At 45.6% G+C, this 18,797-nt stretch overlaps 1 protein-coding gene across 1 annotated transcript in view; it reads left to right on the forward strand.

Moving 5' to 3' along the window:
- LOC110531155 (membrane-associated guanylate kinase, WW and PDZ domain-containing protein 1) overlaps nt 1-17,850 on the forward strand; it is a gene marked incomplete at its 5' end in the record, with an annotated part of 158,243 nt that extends 140,393 nt beyond the window's left edge. Inside the window, 8 exons of the mRNA XM_036986939.1 lie at nt 354-549; nt 776-1,078; nt 10,918-11,121; nt 12,741-12,828; nt 12,975-13,038; nt 13,657-13,800; nt 13,959-14,097; nt 16,227-17,850. Of these exons, the coding sequence (XP_036842834.1) occupies nt 354-549; nt 776-1,078; nt 10,918-11,121; nt 12,741-12,828; nt 12,975-13,038; nt 13,657-13,800; nt 13,959-14,097; nt 16,227-17,362 (2,274 nt within the window). The remainder of the gene's footprint in view (nt 1-353; nt 550-775; nt 1,079-10,917; nt 11,122-12,740; nt 12,829-12,974; nt 13,039-13,656; nt 13,801-13,958; nt 14,098-16,226) is intronic.
- Nucleotides 17,851-18,797: the final 947 nt, after the last annotated feature.

Raw genomic sequence — 18,797 nt, forward strand, 5'->3', positions numbered from 1 at the left:
GAAAAAATAATGAAGAGAAAGAGCGAGAGATGAGAGTGAGAAATAGAGATACTGTAGGCAGCAAGCCTACCACAGAGTAATTAGCAGTTGTTATTTGTGCCAAGGATGCTCCGCGGTACACCCTGTACTAAATTTCCTACAGACGCACACACACTCACCTCCGCCACGCAGTAAGACCAGCCCTATCCATTCTACAGCCTCAAAAGACTACAATGCGCTCTAGGCTTAGCTTCAGTTATGACTAACATGGAACCTGTCATGGAACATAAAAAAGGGATTTATTTAACTGTGCTGTATTGAACATGAACTGCAAGTGAATTACAGGGCTAATGGATTTGTGATACGCTTTGTAGATCTACATTGGACACATAGTGAAGTACGGTGCAGCAGATGAGGACGGACGCCTGCGTTCTGGGGACGAGCTCATCTGTGTGGACGGCACGGCGGTGGTGGGGAAGTCTCACCAGCTGGTGGTGCAGCTGATGCAGCAGGCCGCCAAGCAGGGCCACGTCAACCTCACAGTCCGACGCAAGAGCTCTGGATACGGAGGTGAGGACAGGTCACAGAGACTACACAGGCATATGCACACTCACTCACCCACACACTCACTACCCACACAAGCCTGGGTTCTGGCTGAGACCTAGTGCTTAGTGGCTCATTTAACTATTACTAGCCCATGCCAAATGTTTGATTGTTGTTTGTATATTTGCTGAACACTTTTTTTGTATTGCCTGTCCTCCTTCATCCCCCCCTCCTTCCCCCATCTCTTCCACAGTTTCGAAAGGGGAGGGTGACGTGCCCCCGTCCCCTGCCTCGTCCCACCACAGCAGCACCCAGGCCCCCTCCCTGACGGAGGGAAAGCGGACCCCGCAGGGCAGCCAGAACTCCCTCAACACGGTCAGCTCTGGCAGTGGCTCCACCAGTGGCATCGGCAGTGGGGGAGGAGGTGGCTCCGGCAGTGCTGTGGTCACCGCAGCCCTGCAGCCCTATGACGTGGAGATCCAACGTGGAGAGAATGAGGGCTTCGGATTCGTCATTGTGTCATCTGTCTCTAGGCCTGATGCTGGGACTACATTCGGTGAGTGGGGTAGGCAATTCTACGCTGGGCTGGGTTATGGTGAGCTGGGCTTTGCTACTACCAGAGTGGGCTATGCTGGGTAAAGTTGCAATTTTCTGTTCTCAGGTCTGAGAACCAGTTTTAATTTGTTATGGGTTGAACTGGGTTAAAATGGGTAATAATCTGGTAAAATATCCTGTAATCTGAGCAAATCCTGATTCTTCTGCTTGACTTTACTGTGGTTATTATTCTACAATATTAACAATCTTTTCTGAAAACCAACCCTTTAAGGCTTAACTTACGCATGAAAAGCATATATTAATAAACATCCTCTTGAAAAGATCTGAGGTGATTGAGTCGTAGCTAAGCCTAATGACTACAGAACACTCCCCCTGATGTTATTTAGACAGCCCATTTCCTTGTGTTATCAAAAGTCCCTCTCAAAGTTTACAAAGTGAGACAGGGAAATAGTGATGCCCCAGTGCGTGAAACAACCTGAGTCTGCCAAGCTGCACACTAGTAAACACACGACCCTTAAAGTGCATCAACACCGCCCGCCACTCAGCAACACGATTGATGTCATTTCTTGGGGGTGGAATTACAATATTTTGACAGTCACTACTCATTGTATCCTCATTCCCACCTTCTTTATGAATGGCAAGGGAGTAATTTCTGATGGGAGTGGACTTAATGGTACAGCTCGAGGTCACAAACTCCATAACCATGAGCTTAGGGAAACAGAAATCTCTTTATGTGCCCAGGATAACTGGCTGGCTGATGCTTTATCAAAAACACTATCAACACCGATTCAGAGGCAGAGTTAATACATGGCCGGTTCTGGCTGATTCACTCAGCATGTCATTTAAGTTCCACTGAGCACATTCTATAGCTGTCTGTACTGTTTATGTATGAAGGCAAAATTGTGAAATTGTCGCCATTTAAGGTCACTCCGCCGTCAAAGAGGGATTTTAAGCCAATGTGAGTAAGACCTTTAAGCAGGTTAACATTCACAAGGCCGCAGGGCCAGGCGGATTACCAGGATGTGTACTCAGAGCATCCGTTGACCAACTGGCAAGTGTCTTCACTGACATTTTCAACCTCTCCCTGACCTAGTCTAATACCATGTTTCAAGTAGACTACCATAGTCCCTGTGCCCAAGAACGCCAAGCTAACCTGCCTAAATGACTTCGGGTCCGTAGCACTCACATCTGTAGCCATGAAATGCTTTGAAAGGCTGGTCATGGCTCACATCCCATAAATCCTGGACCCACTCCAATTTGCATACTGCCCCAACAGATCCACAGATGACGCAATCCATATTGCATTTCACACTGCCCTTGCCCACCTGGACAAAATCAACACCTATGTGAGAATGCTATTCATTGACTACAGCTCAGCTTTCAACACCATGGTGCCCTCAAAGCTCATCATTTAGCTAAGGACCCTGGGACTTAACACCTCCCTCTGGATCCTGGGGCAACAACACATCCGCCACGCTGACCAACAACACTGGGGGCTGTCAGAGGTGTGTCCTTAGTCCCCTCCTGTACTCCCTGTTCACCCATGACTGCAGGGCCACGCACTGGACTCTAACCCCGCACTCACACATACTACACTGACACACACACACACACACACACACACACACACACACAATCACATTCCTTCACATATGCTGCTGCTACTCTCTGTTTATTATCTATGCATAGTCACTTTACCCCTACTTACAGTACATGCCAAGATGGCCAAGATGGCATAGCAGTTCAGACTTATTTTTGTCCTCGTCCTGTCGTGTCCCGTATATATATATATTTACAACTTTTTTTTCACATACATTTTTAATTTTCCAAAAACTCATCTTCAGAACACTCTCCTGCAATCCGCTTCACCAATTTATATTTATATAAAAAAGTATTATTTACCTCAGATCTGTGATCCTCCGCGAGGCTAGCCAGAAATTAGCCAGAAGCTAGCCGGGAGCTAGCCAGAAGCTGGTCCAGAAGCTACTCTGAAGCTGGTTCAGGGGCTAGTTCAGAAGCTAGTTAGCTTATTTACTGGCTAATTGTTGGTACTCAGCTGACCACGGTTTGTGGTCATCGGCTGTCCTTTGGCTCGAGAATCTATCGCCAGTTTTGTACGGCGCGGTGCAGCGCAGCGCGGCTCGGAGCGGAACATATTGGACCAATTTTTCTCTCCATGTCCCTGGATTTCGGCCGCTGGCTCTGGACGTCCATGCCTGGATCTCACAGCTAGCTAGCTGCTCTCCGTGTGACTTTCGTCGATTCCGGAGCTAACATCAATTGTTCCGGAGCTAGCCAGCTGAAGAGTTCCATCAATCACTCCTGGGCTGCAGTCACCTATCCGGACCCGTTTTGCTGCCTACGCGGAGCCCCACCGGGCCTTCACGGCTGGACTGCCGACGTTGTCTACCCGAGGGAATTGTCCGGCTGGCTCCTCCGACGCAACGTTGCCTGGGCGCCCATCTGCGGCCTGCTAGCCGTTGGCTATCTTATCGGCTGCTATCTGAATAGACAATCGGACAATTTTTATTTAATTTAATTTTTATTTATTTATTTATTTTTCTTCTTGGGCCTCTATAACTATATCTATTGTTTTTATTTTTGTTGTTGTTGTGTGATTTGGATTAATCCCCTTTACCACACGGAAACCCACTAATCTACTGACGGAACGCAAGAGTTGGCTAATAACAGACCTCTATCCTATGCTAGCTTGCTCCTATGCTAGCTTGCTACCGATTTAGCTGTCTAAATCGCCGTGACCCCCAACCAACCTCTCCACTCACTGGACCCTTTTGATCACTCGACTGAGCATGCCTCTCCTTAATGTCAATATGCCTTGTCCATTGCTGTTCTGGTTAGTGTTTATTGGCTTATTTCACTGTAGAGCCTCTAGTCCTGCTCATTATACCTTATCCAACATATTAGTTCCACCACCCACACATGCAATGACATCTCCTGGTTTCAATGATGTTTCTAGAGACAATATCTCTCTCTTCATCACTCAATACCTAGGTTTACCTCCACTGTATTCACATCCTACCTTACCTTTGTCTGTACATTATACCTTGATGCTATTTTATCGCCCCCAGAAACCTCCTTTTACTCTCTGTTCCAGACGTTCTAGACGACCAATTCTTATTGCTTTTAGCCGCACCCTTATTCTACTCCTCCTATGTTCCTCTGGCGATGTAGAGGTGAATCCAGGCCCTGCAGTGCCTAGCTCCACTCCTATTCCCCAGGCGCTCTCTTTTGACGACTTCTGTAACCGTAATAGCCTTGGTTTCATGCATGTTAACATTAGCACACTCTGCCAACCCGGATGTTCTAGCTGAATCCTGGCTTAGGAAGACCACCAAAAATTCAGACATTTTAATTCCAAACTACAACATTTTCAGACAAGATAGAACTGCCAAAGGGGGCGGTGTTGCAATCTACTGCAAAGATAGCCTGCAGAGTTCTGTCCTACTATCCAGGTCTGTACCCAAACAATTTGAACTTCTACTTTTAAAAATCCACCTCTCTAAAAACAAGTCTCTCACCGTTGCCGCCTGCTATAGACCACCCTCTACCCCAGCTGTGCTCTGGACACCATATGTGAACTGATTGCCCCCCATCTTTCTTCAGAGCTTGTGCTGCTAGGCGACCTAAACTGGAACATGCTTAACACCCCAGCCATCCTACAATCTAAACTTGATGCCCTCAACCTCACACAAATTATCAATGAACCTACCAGGTACCTCCCCAAAGCCTTAAACACAGGCACCCTCATAGATATCATCCTAACCAACTTGCCCTCTAAATACACCTCTGCTGTTTTCAACCAAGATCTCAGCGATCACTGCCTCATTGCCTGCATCCGTAATGGGTCAGGGGTCAAACGACCTCCACTCATCACTGTAAAACGCTCCCTGAAACACTTCAGCGAGCAGGCCTTTCTAATCGACCTGGCCGGGGTATCCTGGAAGGATATTGATCTCATCCCGTCAGTAGAGGATGCCTGGATATTTTTTTTTAATTCCTTCCTAACCATCTTAAATAAACATGCCTCATTCAAGAAATTTAGAACCAGGAACAGATATAGCCCTTGGTTCTCCCCAGACCTGACTGCCCTTAACCAACACAAAAACATCCTATGGCGTTCTGCATTAGCATCGAACAGCCCCTGTGATATGCAGCTGTTCAGGGAAGCTAGAAACCATTATACACAGGCAGTTAGAAAAGCCAAGGCTAGCTTTTTCAAGCAGAAATTTGCTTCCTGCAACACTAACTCAAAAAAGTTCTGGGACACTGTAAAGTCCATGGAGAATAAGAACACCTCCTCCCAGCTGCCCACTGCACTGAAGATAGGAAACACTGTCACGACTGATAAATCCACCATAATTGAGAATTTCAATAAGCATTTTTCTACGGCTGGCCATGCTTTCCACCTGGCTACTCCTACCCCGGTCAACAGCACTGCACCCCCCACAACAACTCGCCCAAGCCTTCCCCATTTCTCCTTCTCCCAAATCTGCTCAGCTGATGTTCTGAATGAGCTGCAAAATCTGGACCCCTACAAATCAGCCGGGCTAGACAATCTGGACCCTTTCTTTCTAAAATTATCTGCCAAAATTGTTGCCACCCCTATTACTAGCCTGTTCAACCTCTCTTTCGTGTCGTCTGAGATTCCCAAAGATTGGAAAGCAGCTGCGGTCATCCCCCTCTTCAAAGGGGGTGACACTCTTGACCCAAACTGCTACAGACCTATATCTATCCTACCATGCCTTTCTAAGGTCTTCGAAAGCCAAGTCAACAAACAGATTACCGACCATTTCGAATCTCACCATACCTTCTCTGCTATGCAATCTGGTTTCAGAGCTGGTCATGGGTGCACCTCAGCCACGCTCAAGGTCCTAAATGATATCTTAACCGCCATCAATAAGAAACATTACTGTGCAGCCGTATTCATTGATCTGGCCAAGGCTTTCGACTCTGTCAATCACCACATCCTCATCGGTAGACTCGACAGCCTTGGTTTCTCAAATGATTGCGTGGTTCACCAACTACTTCTCTGATAGAGTTCAGTGTGTCAAATCGGAGGGTCTGCTGTCCGGACCTCTGGCAGTCTCTATGGGGGTGCCACAGGGTTCAATTCTTGGACCGACTCTCTTCTCTGTACACATCAATGATGTCGCTCTTGCTGCTGGTGAGTCTCTGAATCACCTCTACGCAGACGACACCATTCTGTATACTTCTGGCCCTTCTTTGGACACTGTGTTAACAACCCTCCAGGCAAGCTTCAATGCCATACAACTCTCCTTCCGTGGCCTCCAATTGCTCTTAAATACAAGTAAAACCAAATGCATGCTCTTCAACCGATCGCTACCTGTACCTACCCGCCTGTCCAACATTACTACTCTGGACGGCTCTGACTTAGAATACGTGGACAACTACAAATACTTAGGTGTCTGGTTAGACTGTAAACTCTCCTTCCAGACCCATATCAAACATCTCCAATCCAAAGTTAAATCTAGAATTGGCTTCCTATTTCGCAACAAAGCATCCTTCACTCATGCTGCCAAACATACCCTTGTAAAACTGACCATCCTACCAATCCTCGACTTTGGCGATGTCATTTACAAAATAGCCTCCAATACCCTACTCAACAAATTGGATGCAGTCTATCACAGTGCAATCCGTTTTGTCACCAAAGCCCCATATACTACCCACCATTGCGACCTGTACGCTCTCGTTGGCTGGCCCTCGCTTCATACTCGTCGCCAAACCCACTGGCTCCATGTCATCTACAAGACCCTGCTAGGTAAAGTCCCCCCTTATCTCAGCTCGCTGGTCACCATTGCATCTCCCACCTGCAGCACACGCTCCAGCAGGTATATCTCTCTAGTCACCCCCAAAACCAATTCTTTCTTTGGCCGCCTCTCCTTCCAGTTCTCTGCTGCCAATGACTGGAACGAACTACAAAAATCTCTGAAACTGGAAACACTTATCTCCCTCACTAGCTTTAAGCACCAACTGTCAGAGCAGCTCACAGATTACTGCACCTGTACATAGTCCACCTATAATTTAGCCCAAACAACTACCTCTTTCCCTACTGTATTTAATTTATTTATTTATTTTGCTCCTTTGCACCCCATTATTTTTATTTCTACTTTGCACATTCTCCCATTGCAAATCTACCATTCCAGTGTTTTACTTGCTATATTGTATTTACTTTGCCACCATGGCCTTTTTGCCTTTACCTCCCTTATCTCACCTCATTTGCTCACATCGTATATAGACTTGTTTATACTGTATTATTGACTGTATGTTTGTTTTACTCCATGTGTAACTCTGTGTTGTTGTATGTGTCGAACTGCTTTGCTTTATCTTGGCCAGGTCGCAATTGTAAATGAAAACTTGTTCTCAACTTGCCTACCTGGTTAAATAAAGGTGAAATAAAAAAATTAAAAATAAATAAATGTACAGTACCAGTCAAAAGTTTGGACACACCTACTCATTCAAGGGTTTTTCTTTATTTTTACTATATTATACATTGTAGAATAATAGTGAAGACATCAACACTATGAAGTGGTGAGGACCGTCACAGGAAAGGAAGACCTAGAGTTACCTCTGCTGCAGAGGATAAGTTCATTACAGTTAACAGCCTCAGAAATTGCAGCCCAAATAAATGCTTCACAGAGTTCAAGTAACAGACACATCTCAACATCAACTGTTCAAATGAGACTGCGTTAATCAGGCCTTCGTGGTCGAATTGCTGCAAAGAAACCACTACTAAAGGACACCAATAAGAAGAAGAGACTTGCTTTGGCCAAGAAATACGACCAATTATACCAGTGAAAATCTGTCCTTTGATGTGAGATTTTTGGTTCTAACTGCCGTGTCTTTGTGAGACGCAGAGTAGGTGAACGGTTCATCTTCGCATGTGTGGTCCCCACCGTGAAGCATGGAGGAGGTGGTGTGATGGTGTGTGTGGGGGGCCACACAGCATTCTGGAGCGATTCGCCATCCAACCTGGTTTGCGCTTAGTGGGACTCCTTCGTATGAGGGAACTCCTTCAAGACTGTTGGAAAAGCATTCCAGGTGAAGCTAGTTGAGAGAATGCTGAGAGTGTGCAAAGCTGTCATCAAGACAGAGGGTGGCTTCTTTGAAGAATCTCAAATATAAAATATATTTGTTTAACACTTTTTTGGTAACTACATGATTCCACTATGTGTTATTTCATAGTTTTGATGTATTCACTACTATTCTACAATGTCGAAAATAATACAAATATAGAAAAACCTTTGAATGAGTAGTTGTCCAAACTTTTGACTGGTACTGTATATATTACTTCAATTCAAAATTAATGTTTTGTTAGCTACTGTGCAGTGCAATGGACCCAGTTCCATTGATCCTCTGAGCTATAGTTGAAGCCCCATAAAATAGAAGGTAGAAGTAGAGGTTGTTTACGTATCATTTATACAAGCAGGAGATATCCCACTGACACTTGATGTCTTTCTTTATGAGCGACCTGAATGTGCTCATCTGCACTGTCTGCAGCTGGATCCTCAGACTCAGTGACACTTCTGTCTCAACTGTCTCTGGTTGTGTCTCAAATTATACCAGATATTCTCCATGTAGCGCACTACTTCTGGCCAGACCCCTATATTCTCCATGCAGTGCACTACTTCTTGCCAGACCTCTATGTTCCCCATGTAGTGCATTGCTTCTGACCAGACCAGAGCCCCATGTGGGTATCATTTGAGAGTTTCTTCCCGTCTCATTGTGGGGATGGGATGAATTAATGTGCTGATGGAGATGCTTCTCTACCAGATCTCCCCGACCGCCAGTGGAGGTCCAACATAGAGAGAGACATAAGAGTAAATATTGATATTATTAATATTAAATAGTGCACCTCCATCCATTTGTGATCAATCTATGGATTATTATTTTGCCTGAGAGGGCCATAGATGTTTGGGTATTGTGACGGACAAAGAGCTTTGCACTGGCTTTATCCCTCTCCCATACATCATACTATGCAAACCCCTTTTCTCCCTCCAGCCCATCCCACCATTGTGAGCTGCTGTGCGCTGGTGTTGTGATCAGCAGAATGGGTATTAAATCCTGGGTTTTTGTCACACCCAGTAATGTCCCATATCTCATTATTTGGATAGAGTGGCAGGACACAAGGGCAGTTTTTAATCAAGAAGAAGGGAGGGGAGCTTGACGCACAAGGTGATGTGATAAATATGGATGAGGGAGGGAGGGAGGGAGGGAGGGAGGGAGGGAGGGAGGGAGAGAGAGAGAGAGAGAAAGCTCCCTAGAGTCTGTTCAGAGCTGCTCTGTAAACAAGATGTGCTATATTGAACGCTGTCACTCAGCTTGTATTGCTTTGCTTGTGTAGCACGCAGTATGCAAACAGTCCCATGAAATGCTAGCATGTCTCTGTCTGTAGCCTCTCTGATAAAGTGTGCATTCTCTCTTGACATAGGTGAGAAGCCTGAGATTTCTGAGTATCACTCTTTAGTAATACATCTCGTTCTCTGAGCCGTTACAAGGGTCAGAAACCAAATGACACGTCCAGCATCTAACCACTCCGCTGTGGCAAAGGCTGCATCCTCCCCAGTGGTCCCTGGTGCTGAGGGGAAGGGGAAGACAGTCGTAAGGCCATGTCAAGGTCATTGATAGCCTGCTGAGCAGGGGCCACAAAGGGCCCTGACCAGTTCCAGGTGATTTAAGTCCCAATGATTAACGCATCAGGGGAGCAGTGGATGACAGCAGAGGCAAAAACAGAGTCCATGAATTCCTTAATGACCACACAATATAAGTCTGTCCACCACTAGGGATGTAAGCTGTGATCCGGATGCATACTCCGTGATTGCACCAAGTTTCCAGTGCCACGGTTGGCTGGGTGAATGGCCTATGGTGATTTGGATGATTTAAAAACCTCTTTGGGCTAGACGTGCCACTAGCGACCCACCTCGATAACATCCGGTGAAATTGCAGAGCGCGAAATTCAAAATACAAAAATCATAATATTAAACATTCATGAAAATACAAGTGTCATACATCATTTAAAAGCTTAACTTCATGTTAATTCAGCCGTTTTGTCAGATTTTAAAAAGGCTTTACGGCAAAGGCATACCATGCGATTATCTGAGGACAGCGCCCACGTATAAAAGCATTAAAAACATTTTCCAAACTAGCAGAGGCGTTACAAAGTCAAACATTGTTTCTAATCAATACTCAGGTACCCTAATATGTAAATAAACAATCAAATTTAAGACGTAGAGTAGTGTGTTCAATACCGGAGATAAATAACGAAGTGCACGCCCTCATCCACGGACACCACAACACTACAGTCAAAATGAGAGCCACCTTGAAAAACTACAAATTCGAGCTCATTTTTCGAAAAACAAGCCTGAAACCCTTTCTAAAGACTGTTGTCATCTAGTGGAAGCAATAGGAACTGCAATCTGTGAGGATTTCCTTTGATTTTCCCATAGACAGGCATTTCAATGGGTGGTCACAACAACAACAAAAAATTCTGGATGGATTCTCCATGGGTTTTCGCCTGCCATATCAGTTCTGTTATACTCACAAACATTCAAACTGCAGGGTGTTTTCTATCCTATGCTACCAACTATATGCATATCCTAGCTTCTGGGCCTGAGTAACAGGCAGTTTACTTTGGGCACGTCAGTCATCCGAACTTCCGAATACTGCCTCCTAGCCCTAAGAAGTTTTTAACTCTTTGCCTTCTTTTCTCTCTTTTTTTCCTTCCCTTTCTTTTCTCATAATCAAATTACATAATCAATAACCAAATCACACAAACACACACACTACACATTAACATCAAAGCTGGCAATGCATGTGTGGCCATGCCCCACAAAATAGGGCGCATCATCGAGGGGAGCCCTGCGGACCGCTGTGGGAAGCTGAAGGTGGGCGACCGCATCTTGTCCGTCAACGGCTGCTCCATTACCAACAAGTCCCACTCGGACATCGTCAACCTGATCAAGGAGGCCGGGAACACAGTCTCTCTGAGGATCATTCCTGGTGATGGTAAGACTTTGAGGCTTTCTGTTTTATAATGCAGTAGGGAGGTGACTTATTCATAGTTCTAGTTGGAGTCAATGGGCATCACTGCTCTGCGCTGGCAGAAGCACTTTCTATCAACCTGGGGAGCTATCTAGCGCTATGAGAGGCCATGCTCCCTGCCCTGGCTTCAAACTGGGAGAGGGTTGGGACTGTGAATGAGTAGGGAGGTGATGCCACTAGATATGTATCTCTAGTCAGTTTTACCTTTCCCCCCTTTTATGGTTAAGGTTAGAATTTGGGGAGGGCAAGCTGATAAGTATGTGTGTGTTGATTGTACAGTGTATAATAGGCAGACTGATAATGTCATTTGGATGTACTGCGTTCTCCCAGTTTGGTAATAGCTGCCATTTTGAAATGAATAGATGATCAACTCAGTGAAATGTGTTTTCTGTGTAATCACTGTTTCCTATCAGTGTTAATCTCCTCAGTCTGGATGGAACAAGGTGGCAGGAAATGCATACGTAATACTGGTTTTGGCAGGAACAGGCTGTGACAGGAAATTGGCTCTATCCCCATGAGTAGGAATGTGTTGAGTTGTGCCATGTCCCAGAACAACAATACAGCCAGCCCCTAGAATGGCCTGTCATTGGCTGAGAGACTTGTGGACCAATGAGCTGTGTGTGCGTGTGCGTGTGCGTGTGCGTGTGCGTGTGTGTGTGTGTGTGCGTGCGCGTGCTAGGTTTGCTGCTCTGCCTCTAAAGGGCTCTCCAGAAAAGCTGGTAAAATGTAGCTTCATTAAGATGGGAGGAGAGCCAGGCGCACACACACACAAAGGAGGAGAAAATGCAAAACCAGTCATTAAATAAAGCATGGCAGTTTGTTTTAACAACCACAATGATAGCATCTATTTATAGCCTACTGTTTTCTCTCATGGTAGAACAACTCTAGATAGAACCCATGCAGCCACAACCTTCCCCAACTAGGCTGTGTAATTTTGTGTGGCGATATTTGTGGTTGAACCGTTCAGGTTGTGTCCCCCAGACAGCTTTGTGATCATGGGGGAAGGCAGGCAGGGCTGTCAGGGTAGCGAGGGAGAGAGGGATGAATGAGTCAGGCTGGTGCTCTTGCTAACTTCAGGCAGAACCCCATTCCATCTATAAGTAACCAATGTCTATGATGACTAATGTGAACTGCCGTGTTGTGGCTTGTGGTGCAGCAAGAAAGGAAGGACAATTACCCCTGGAATTTAAAGAAAAACAGAACGATGGAAGCAGAGAGGCTTGTTTTGATTTGATGTTCCTGTGTAGAGTGGAACTGGTGTTGTCTGTGTCGGTGAGCAACATTGTAGATGACAACATTGTAGGCAATTAGCATCAGGTTGAACAGAGCAGCCTTGAGGTAAGACTGTGTTTTCTGGAGAGCAATACTCTTGTATGGAAATGTGTTGTCAAAGACAGCAATCCTGACCAAGAATCAGTTATGGCTCAAAACACATTGTTTAGCAGAATAGCGATTTTAGATCATTTAACAGCAGACGCATTTGTTTTTTCTCTAAGATAGAAGCCATCTTACCAAAATCCATGTATTACTCATAGATTAGAAGTTATGACCTCTACCCACAATCCTCTACTGTGGTTCCACAGAGTCCTCCAACGCGTCTCTGTTGACCAACGCTGAGAAGATTGCCACCATCACCACCACGCACACACCCCAAACTGCCACGGAGCCTCGGTTAGTTTCCATGAAGATCTCAATCAATAAACAGGCTTTTGATTAAATCAAATGTAAAATATTATCAATTGCATGAAAGATGACTTCTATATGAATATTATTTATTTTCATATCTGTGTGTTCATATGAATGATTACATTTTCCAGGAACAACTCAAAGTCGAAACAGGCTCCTCCTCCACCTCCTCCAACACAAGCTCAGCCCTCACAGGTACTGTAAAGACAGACATGTTCTATCGGTCTGTTTCAATCAATCACCAAAGAAGGAAGCAATCAGTAATTCATTACTTCACAACAACACACAGTGCAGCTTCAATCTGAGATAAAGATTTTCATTCAAAGCATCAAAGCAATCAATCAATGAATCAGATAATCAATAAAAGAGGACGGAAGAGAGACAGTACCACAGCCAAACTTTTGATGAGTGCAGTAAGCCTGTGTCCAGCCATTGCAGTGCCCTTTCTTCGTGTTCTGCACAGGCAGCAATAATTATTCATTGGTTCCAGGGTATTGTACCTCCTGTTCATTTTGTGTGGTCCTTTGTAGCTCTGTTGGTAGAGCATGGTGCTTGTAACGACAGGGTTGTGGTTTCAATTCCTGGGACCACCCATATGTAAAAATGTATGCACGCATGACTGTAAGTTACTTTGGATAAAAGTGTCTGCTAAATGGTTTATATTATTATCTGAGTTTTTGCTGGATGTGACTTGATTAGTCCTGAATTTAGTACACACTTCATGACACCCCTGTTGGCCCATGAGTTGTGGGTATTTGCACATCTGCTCTGTAAATATGTACTTTTCTTTCTTTCTGTCTCTCACTCTCTCAGGATGCCGAGTTCTACTCTGTGGATCTGGAGCGGGACAGTAAAGGCTTTGGGTTCAGCCTGAGAGGAGGACGGGAGTACAACATGGACCTATATGTGTTGAGGCTGGCTGAGGACGGGGCGGCTGGCAGGAATGGCAAGATGAGGGTATGCTCCATGAAAAAATCATATCAACTATTGGAGGCCTGTCACTCTGTTGCACTTGGATTCTAATATTTCTGACAAACAGACAGTTCAGCTTGCCTGGGATCAATTATCTGGTTGTCTCAATAAATCTCCTCCCTCCTCTCTCTCTGCACACAAAGGTGGGAGATGAGATCCTGGAGATCAACGGCGAGAGCACAAAGAACATGAAGCACGCACGGGCCATCGAGCTGATCAAGAATGGTGGCCGGAGGGCACACCTGGTCCTCAAGAGGGGCGATGGATCTGTACCTGAATATGGTGTGTGGAGATGTGATGTGATACAGGTTCCCTCCATACTATGACTAACATTACTGACTCTGACTAGGCCCCACACACAGGACAGACACTGTAGTCTGCAGTTTATTGTTGCTGTGAGCAAATCAAATCCAATTTTATTTGTCACACGCACCGAATACAACATTACCGTGAAACGCTTACTTACAAGCCCTTAACCAACAATGCAGTTCAAGGAATTGAGTTAAGAAAATATTTAGTAAATAAACTAAAGAAAAATAAATGTAATCAAAAAGTAATACAAGATATTTACATAATAATAATGATATATACAAGGGGTACCGGTACCGGGTCAATGTGTGGGGGTACAGGTTAGTTGAGGTCATTTGTAAAGTGACAATGCATAGATGTAAATAGTTTGGGTGGTCATTTGATTAATTGTTCAGCTTGAGGGTAGAAGCTGTTAAGGAGCCTTTTGGTCCTAGACTTGGTGCTCCGTTATCGCTTGTCATGCGGTAGGAGAGAGAACAGTCTATGACTTGGGTGACTGGAGTCTTTGACAGTTCTTTGGGCCTTCCTCTGACACCGCCTAGTATATAGTTCCTGGATGTCAGGAAGCTTGGCCCCAGTGATGTACTGGGCCATACACATTACCCTCTGTAGTGCCTTATGGTCAGATGCAGAGCAGTTGCCAGACCAGGTAGTGATGCAACTGGTCGGGATGCTCTCGATGGTGCAGCTGTAGAACTTTTTCAGGATCTGGGGACCCATGCCTCTCCTGAGGGGGAAAAGGTGTTGTTGTGCCCTCTTCACAACTGTCTTGGTATGTTTGGACCAGGATAGTTCACTGGTGATGTGGATACCAAGGACAATGAAACTCACAACCTTCATTGGCCATAGTATGTAATGTTCCTCTTCCTGTATAAATCAAGTCTTGTTATTGTCCAAATAATGTATGTTCTGCTCACTCCTAATCTGGGATTGTTTCTCCTTATTTCTGCCGAGAAGGTCAAAGGATCCCACTCAGCCGTCAATTTCATAGGTTTTCCTTTTCTGTGCCTGACAGAAAAACTTGTCAACTGAACCAACTACATTTATTTTTCTTATCTCTATTGAGGATCTAAGCCCTCTGTTGTCTCTATTTTTGTTTATTTTTTTGCTGTCTCTTTCCTCCCCACTTCTTTTCTCTGGGTTCTTCCTCCTCCCTCCAGCGATGATGGCTCCTCATCTCGCTGTTGGTACTATGAGAAATGACAAGATGGGAGAGCCCTGTTTCTACCTAATGGGCCAAAATCAGACCACGGTTTGTAGCCAAGTCTGTTCCAACCCACCCTCCTAACTGTTTACCCTCCACCCCAACATCTCTCACCTACTTAATCCATCTCCCCCTACCATTTCCTCCTCTCCCACTACCTGCACCTCCATGGGTATGTGTTTGGTTCTGTGTGGCCTGGCTCACTCCTCAACCTGCACTGTGCTTTCATGACCCATGTGAACCCATTCACACTGAATGCACTGCTTCTCCTCCTCCCGCCTCTGGAAGGATTCATGTCACTGCTCGCCTCCTGCTGCTACCATAACAACCACTAATTGGGCAGAGTCATGGGCAGAATACTCTCCAGTTTTTTGTTTTCTCCTCTCTCAGGCTCTTTGTTTTTCTGCAGTTCCCATTCCCAAACGATGATAATCGACTTTTTAAATTATTTTTATTTTAACGTCATAGCTGCTTGTTGTGTCATTGATAACACCAACCCTCCACTTGCAATGTTTTGCACTTGTTGTGTTGCTGCCACCTACATGTAGCAACCCAATGCTCCCATTGAAAATATACTGTAGCAATTGTTTACTTTGATTTTGAGGATCAAAGTAAGTCATTTGTGTACAAATTTGAATATTTAATACTACCCTTTTTCCCCAGTATATTTATTGTCCCAATTTTCAAACAAGTCACTGTTTATGGAAGTGCATGGCAGTACATGGTTTCCATAAAAATATCTGTATTGACTAAATACCAATATCTGTATTGCTTGTATCTGTATTGATTCAAGCAATTTCTGAGAACTGTCTTAGCTACCAAGCTTATATTATTTAGTTAGTTTAAACTCCATCCAGTCTGAGAATGTCTCTCATGTTCTTCCTTTGTTTTCATACAGACTCCAGCCATGACGGGCACTCTCCCACACCCGGGGCACAAAACTCTCCGGAAGTGAGAACCCTGCCACCAAACAGCCGATATCACACCTCATCGGAGTCAAGTTATCCACAAGACCTTCACAAACCATCACGCCACAAGGATGCTGCGCAGGGCCGAGACAGGGACAGGATGGAGCACCAGGGCCAGCACTTTAACCCCCACCACCATCACACCTGGAACAACAACCACAGCCATACCACCCCCAGCCAACACTACCCTGAAAACAGTGGCGGCAACAATAAGAAGAGCCGGGGACGCAAAGTCAACAAGTCAGAGTCAGAGAGCGGCATCTCAAAACTATTAAAGACTCTGCGTAAGGACAGCTCTAGGAAGAAGGCTGCAGCTGCAGTGGCAGCTACAGAACGAGAGCGGGAGCTCTCCGCTAGTAGCAGTACTCTAGACCCGAGGTACAGTCGACCACGCCGCGGCTCCCTCGACCGTTCGCCCACCCGTAAACATAAAGCCTCCCCTGACCGACGGCGGGCCAAGTCCATGGACCGCAGGGTTGAGCGAGCACACCGAGGCCGCACACCCGAAAAGGAGAGCGAGGACGGAGGTTTCATCAGTCATGCGGCTACTCCTGAACAACCACTCTACGACCGCAGGCTCCTGAGGGAACCACAGACCCTGGGCCGAGCCTACTTAGAGGCCACCACCCCAGAGCGCCTGAACAAAAGGGCTTCCTCCCTGTCTCTTTCCAGGGGGTGGACTCCTGACAGAGGCAGCCTGAAGAACGGCAACCTCCTGAGGGACTCGCCGGTTGAGACGAGGGAGGAGAGGTATGGGATGAACGGAACGCCAGAGAGACGGTACAGGTCAGAGAGAGATTCATCTCCAGACAGCAGCTATAGCAGGGAGGAGCTGAACTACTGCAGTACACTGAAGAACAATGCCTCCACTCACAACCACACAGGCTACAACGCAGCAGGACACTGCAACAACGCAGCAGGACACAACAACACAGCAGGACACAACAACACAGCAGGACACAACAAAGCAGCAGGACACAACAACGGAGTAGGTCGCGCCCAGAACCAGTTCCCCGTGCCTATGAGAAGGCTTTACAAAGAGATCCCGAAGGACCTCAGCATCTGAGTGGACAGAGCCTGGACCCTGGCCTCTCACCCCTCAACCTGTGTAGGCCACAGCACATACACTGGACTTGGACTTCTAAGGAGATTAACTCGTGATTTATCCAATCGCCTGGTTGATTGATTCATTGATTTGACTACTTGTGATCCGGGACAGAGATTCATACCACAGCAGGAGTACAATCTTTTTTTTGTTTGTACTGTATGTTTTGCTTCTGTTCACATTATTTTGAGCATTACGGCAGTTGTTAATACTGTAGTGAAGGTATGTGTATGTGCCTATCACATCACAAATGGCGATTTAGCTTTTTTTGGGCATCTCTGTTTGGAACCTCAGAGGGAACACATACAGTCGCTAGTGAAAGACTACACACCACTTGCACAGTCTTCACATTTTGCTGCCTCGAAATGCAATCCAAACATTTATTAAATTAGATTGGTAGAACAATTATCTACAAAACCTACTCCACATTTTCGAAGTGAAAGAAAAATTATAGAACACCCCCCCCCCCCCCCCCTTCCAAATATGTTTTATTGATTGCATGACTCTTAGCGCAACGTATATCCATTGTTTTTGTCAAAATTGCTCAAGCTCAGTAAATGTGGTTGGGAATCATTGATGGCCAGCAATATTTCAGGCTTGTCTCGGATTTTCAAGCAAATTTAAGTCAGCACTGAGACTGGAAAACTCACACTTTACACCTCTTCGAAAGCCCTCCTGGCGGGTCTTTGGTATTAAAATGTGTGTAAATGTCCCGCTGACAAATAAAACTCTGTCCCAGGGTTAGGTTTTCAGAAAACTACGGCAGGTTTTTACCTGGGCTTTTTTTATCCTGACAAACTCCCCAATCCCTGCCAGTGACAAGCTTACCCATAACATGATGCTGCCACCACAATACTTGATAATACAGAGAGAGTTTTCCTCTGTGTTGCATTAGATTTGATTCAAATCAGCATTTTTTTTTTTGTCCAAAAAGTGAATGTATTTGCTGTTTTGTCTTGCAGTATTATTTAACAGCCTTGTTGCAAACATAATTGATGATTTGGTGTGGATGTTTTTTGTTGTTGAATTTTTTACCCCTTTTTCATGGTATCCAATTGTTTACTAGCTACTATCTTGTCTCATCGCTACCACTCCCGTACGGGCTCGGGAGAGACGAAGGTTGAAAGTCATGCGTCGTCTGATACACAACCCAACCAAGCCGCACTGCTTCTTAACACAGGGCGCATCCAACCCGGAAGCCAGCCGCACCAATGTGTCGGAGGAAACACTGTGCACCTGGCAACCTTGGCTAGCGTGCACTGCGCCCGGCCCACCACAGGAGTCACTGGTGCACGATGAGACAAGGATATCCCTATCGGCCAAGCCCTCCCTAACCCGGACGACACTATGCCAATTGTGCGTCGCACCACAGACCTCCCGGTCGCAGCCGGTTATG

Source organism: Oncorhynchus mykiss, chromosome 9 (genome assembly GCF_013265735.2).
Source record: "Oncorhynchus mykiss isolate Arlee chromosome 9, USDA_OmykA_1.1, whole genome shotgun sequence".
Taxonomy (NCBI): Eukaryota; Metazoa; Chordata; class Actinopteri; order Salmoniformes; family Salmonidae; genus Oncorhynchus; species Oncorhynchus mykiss.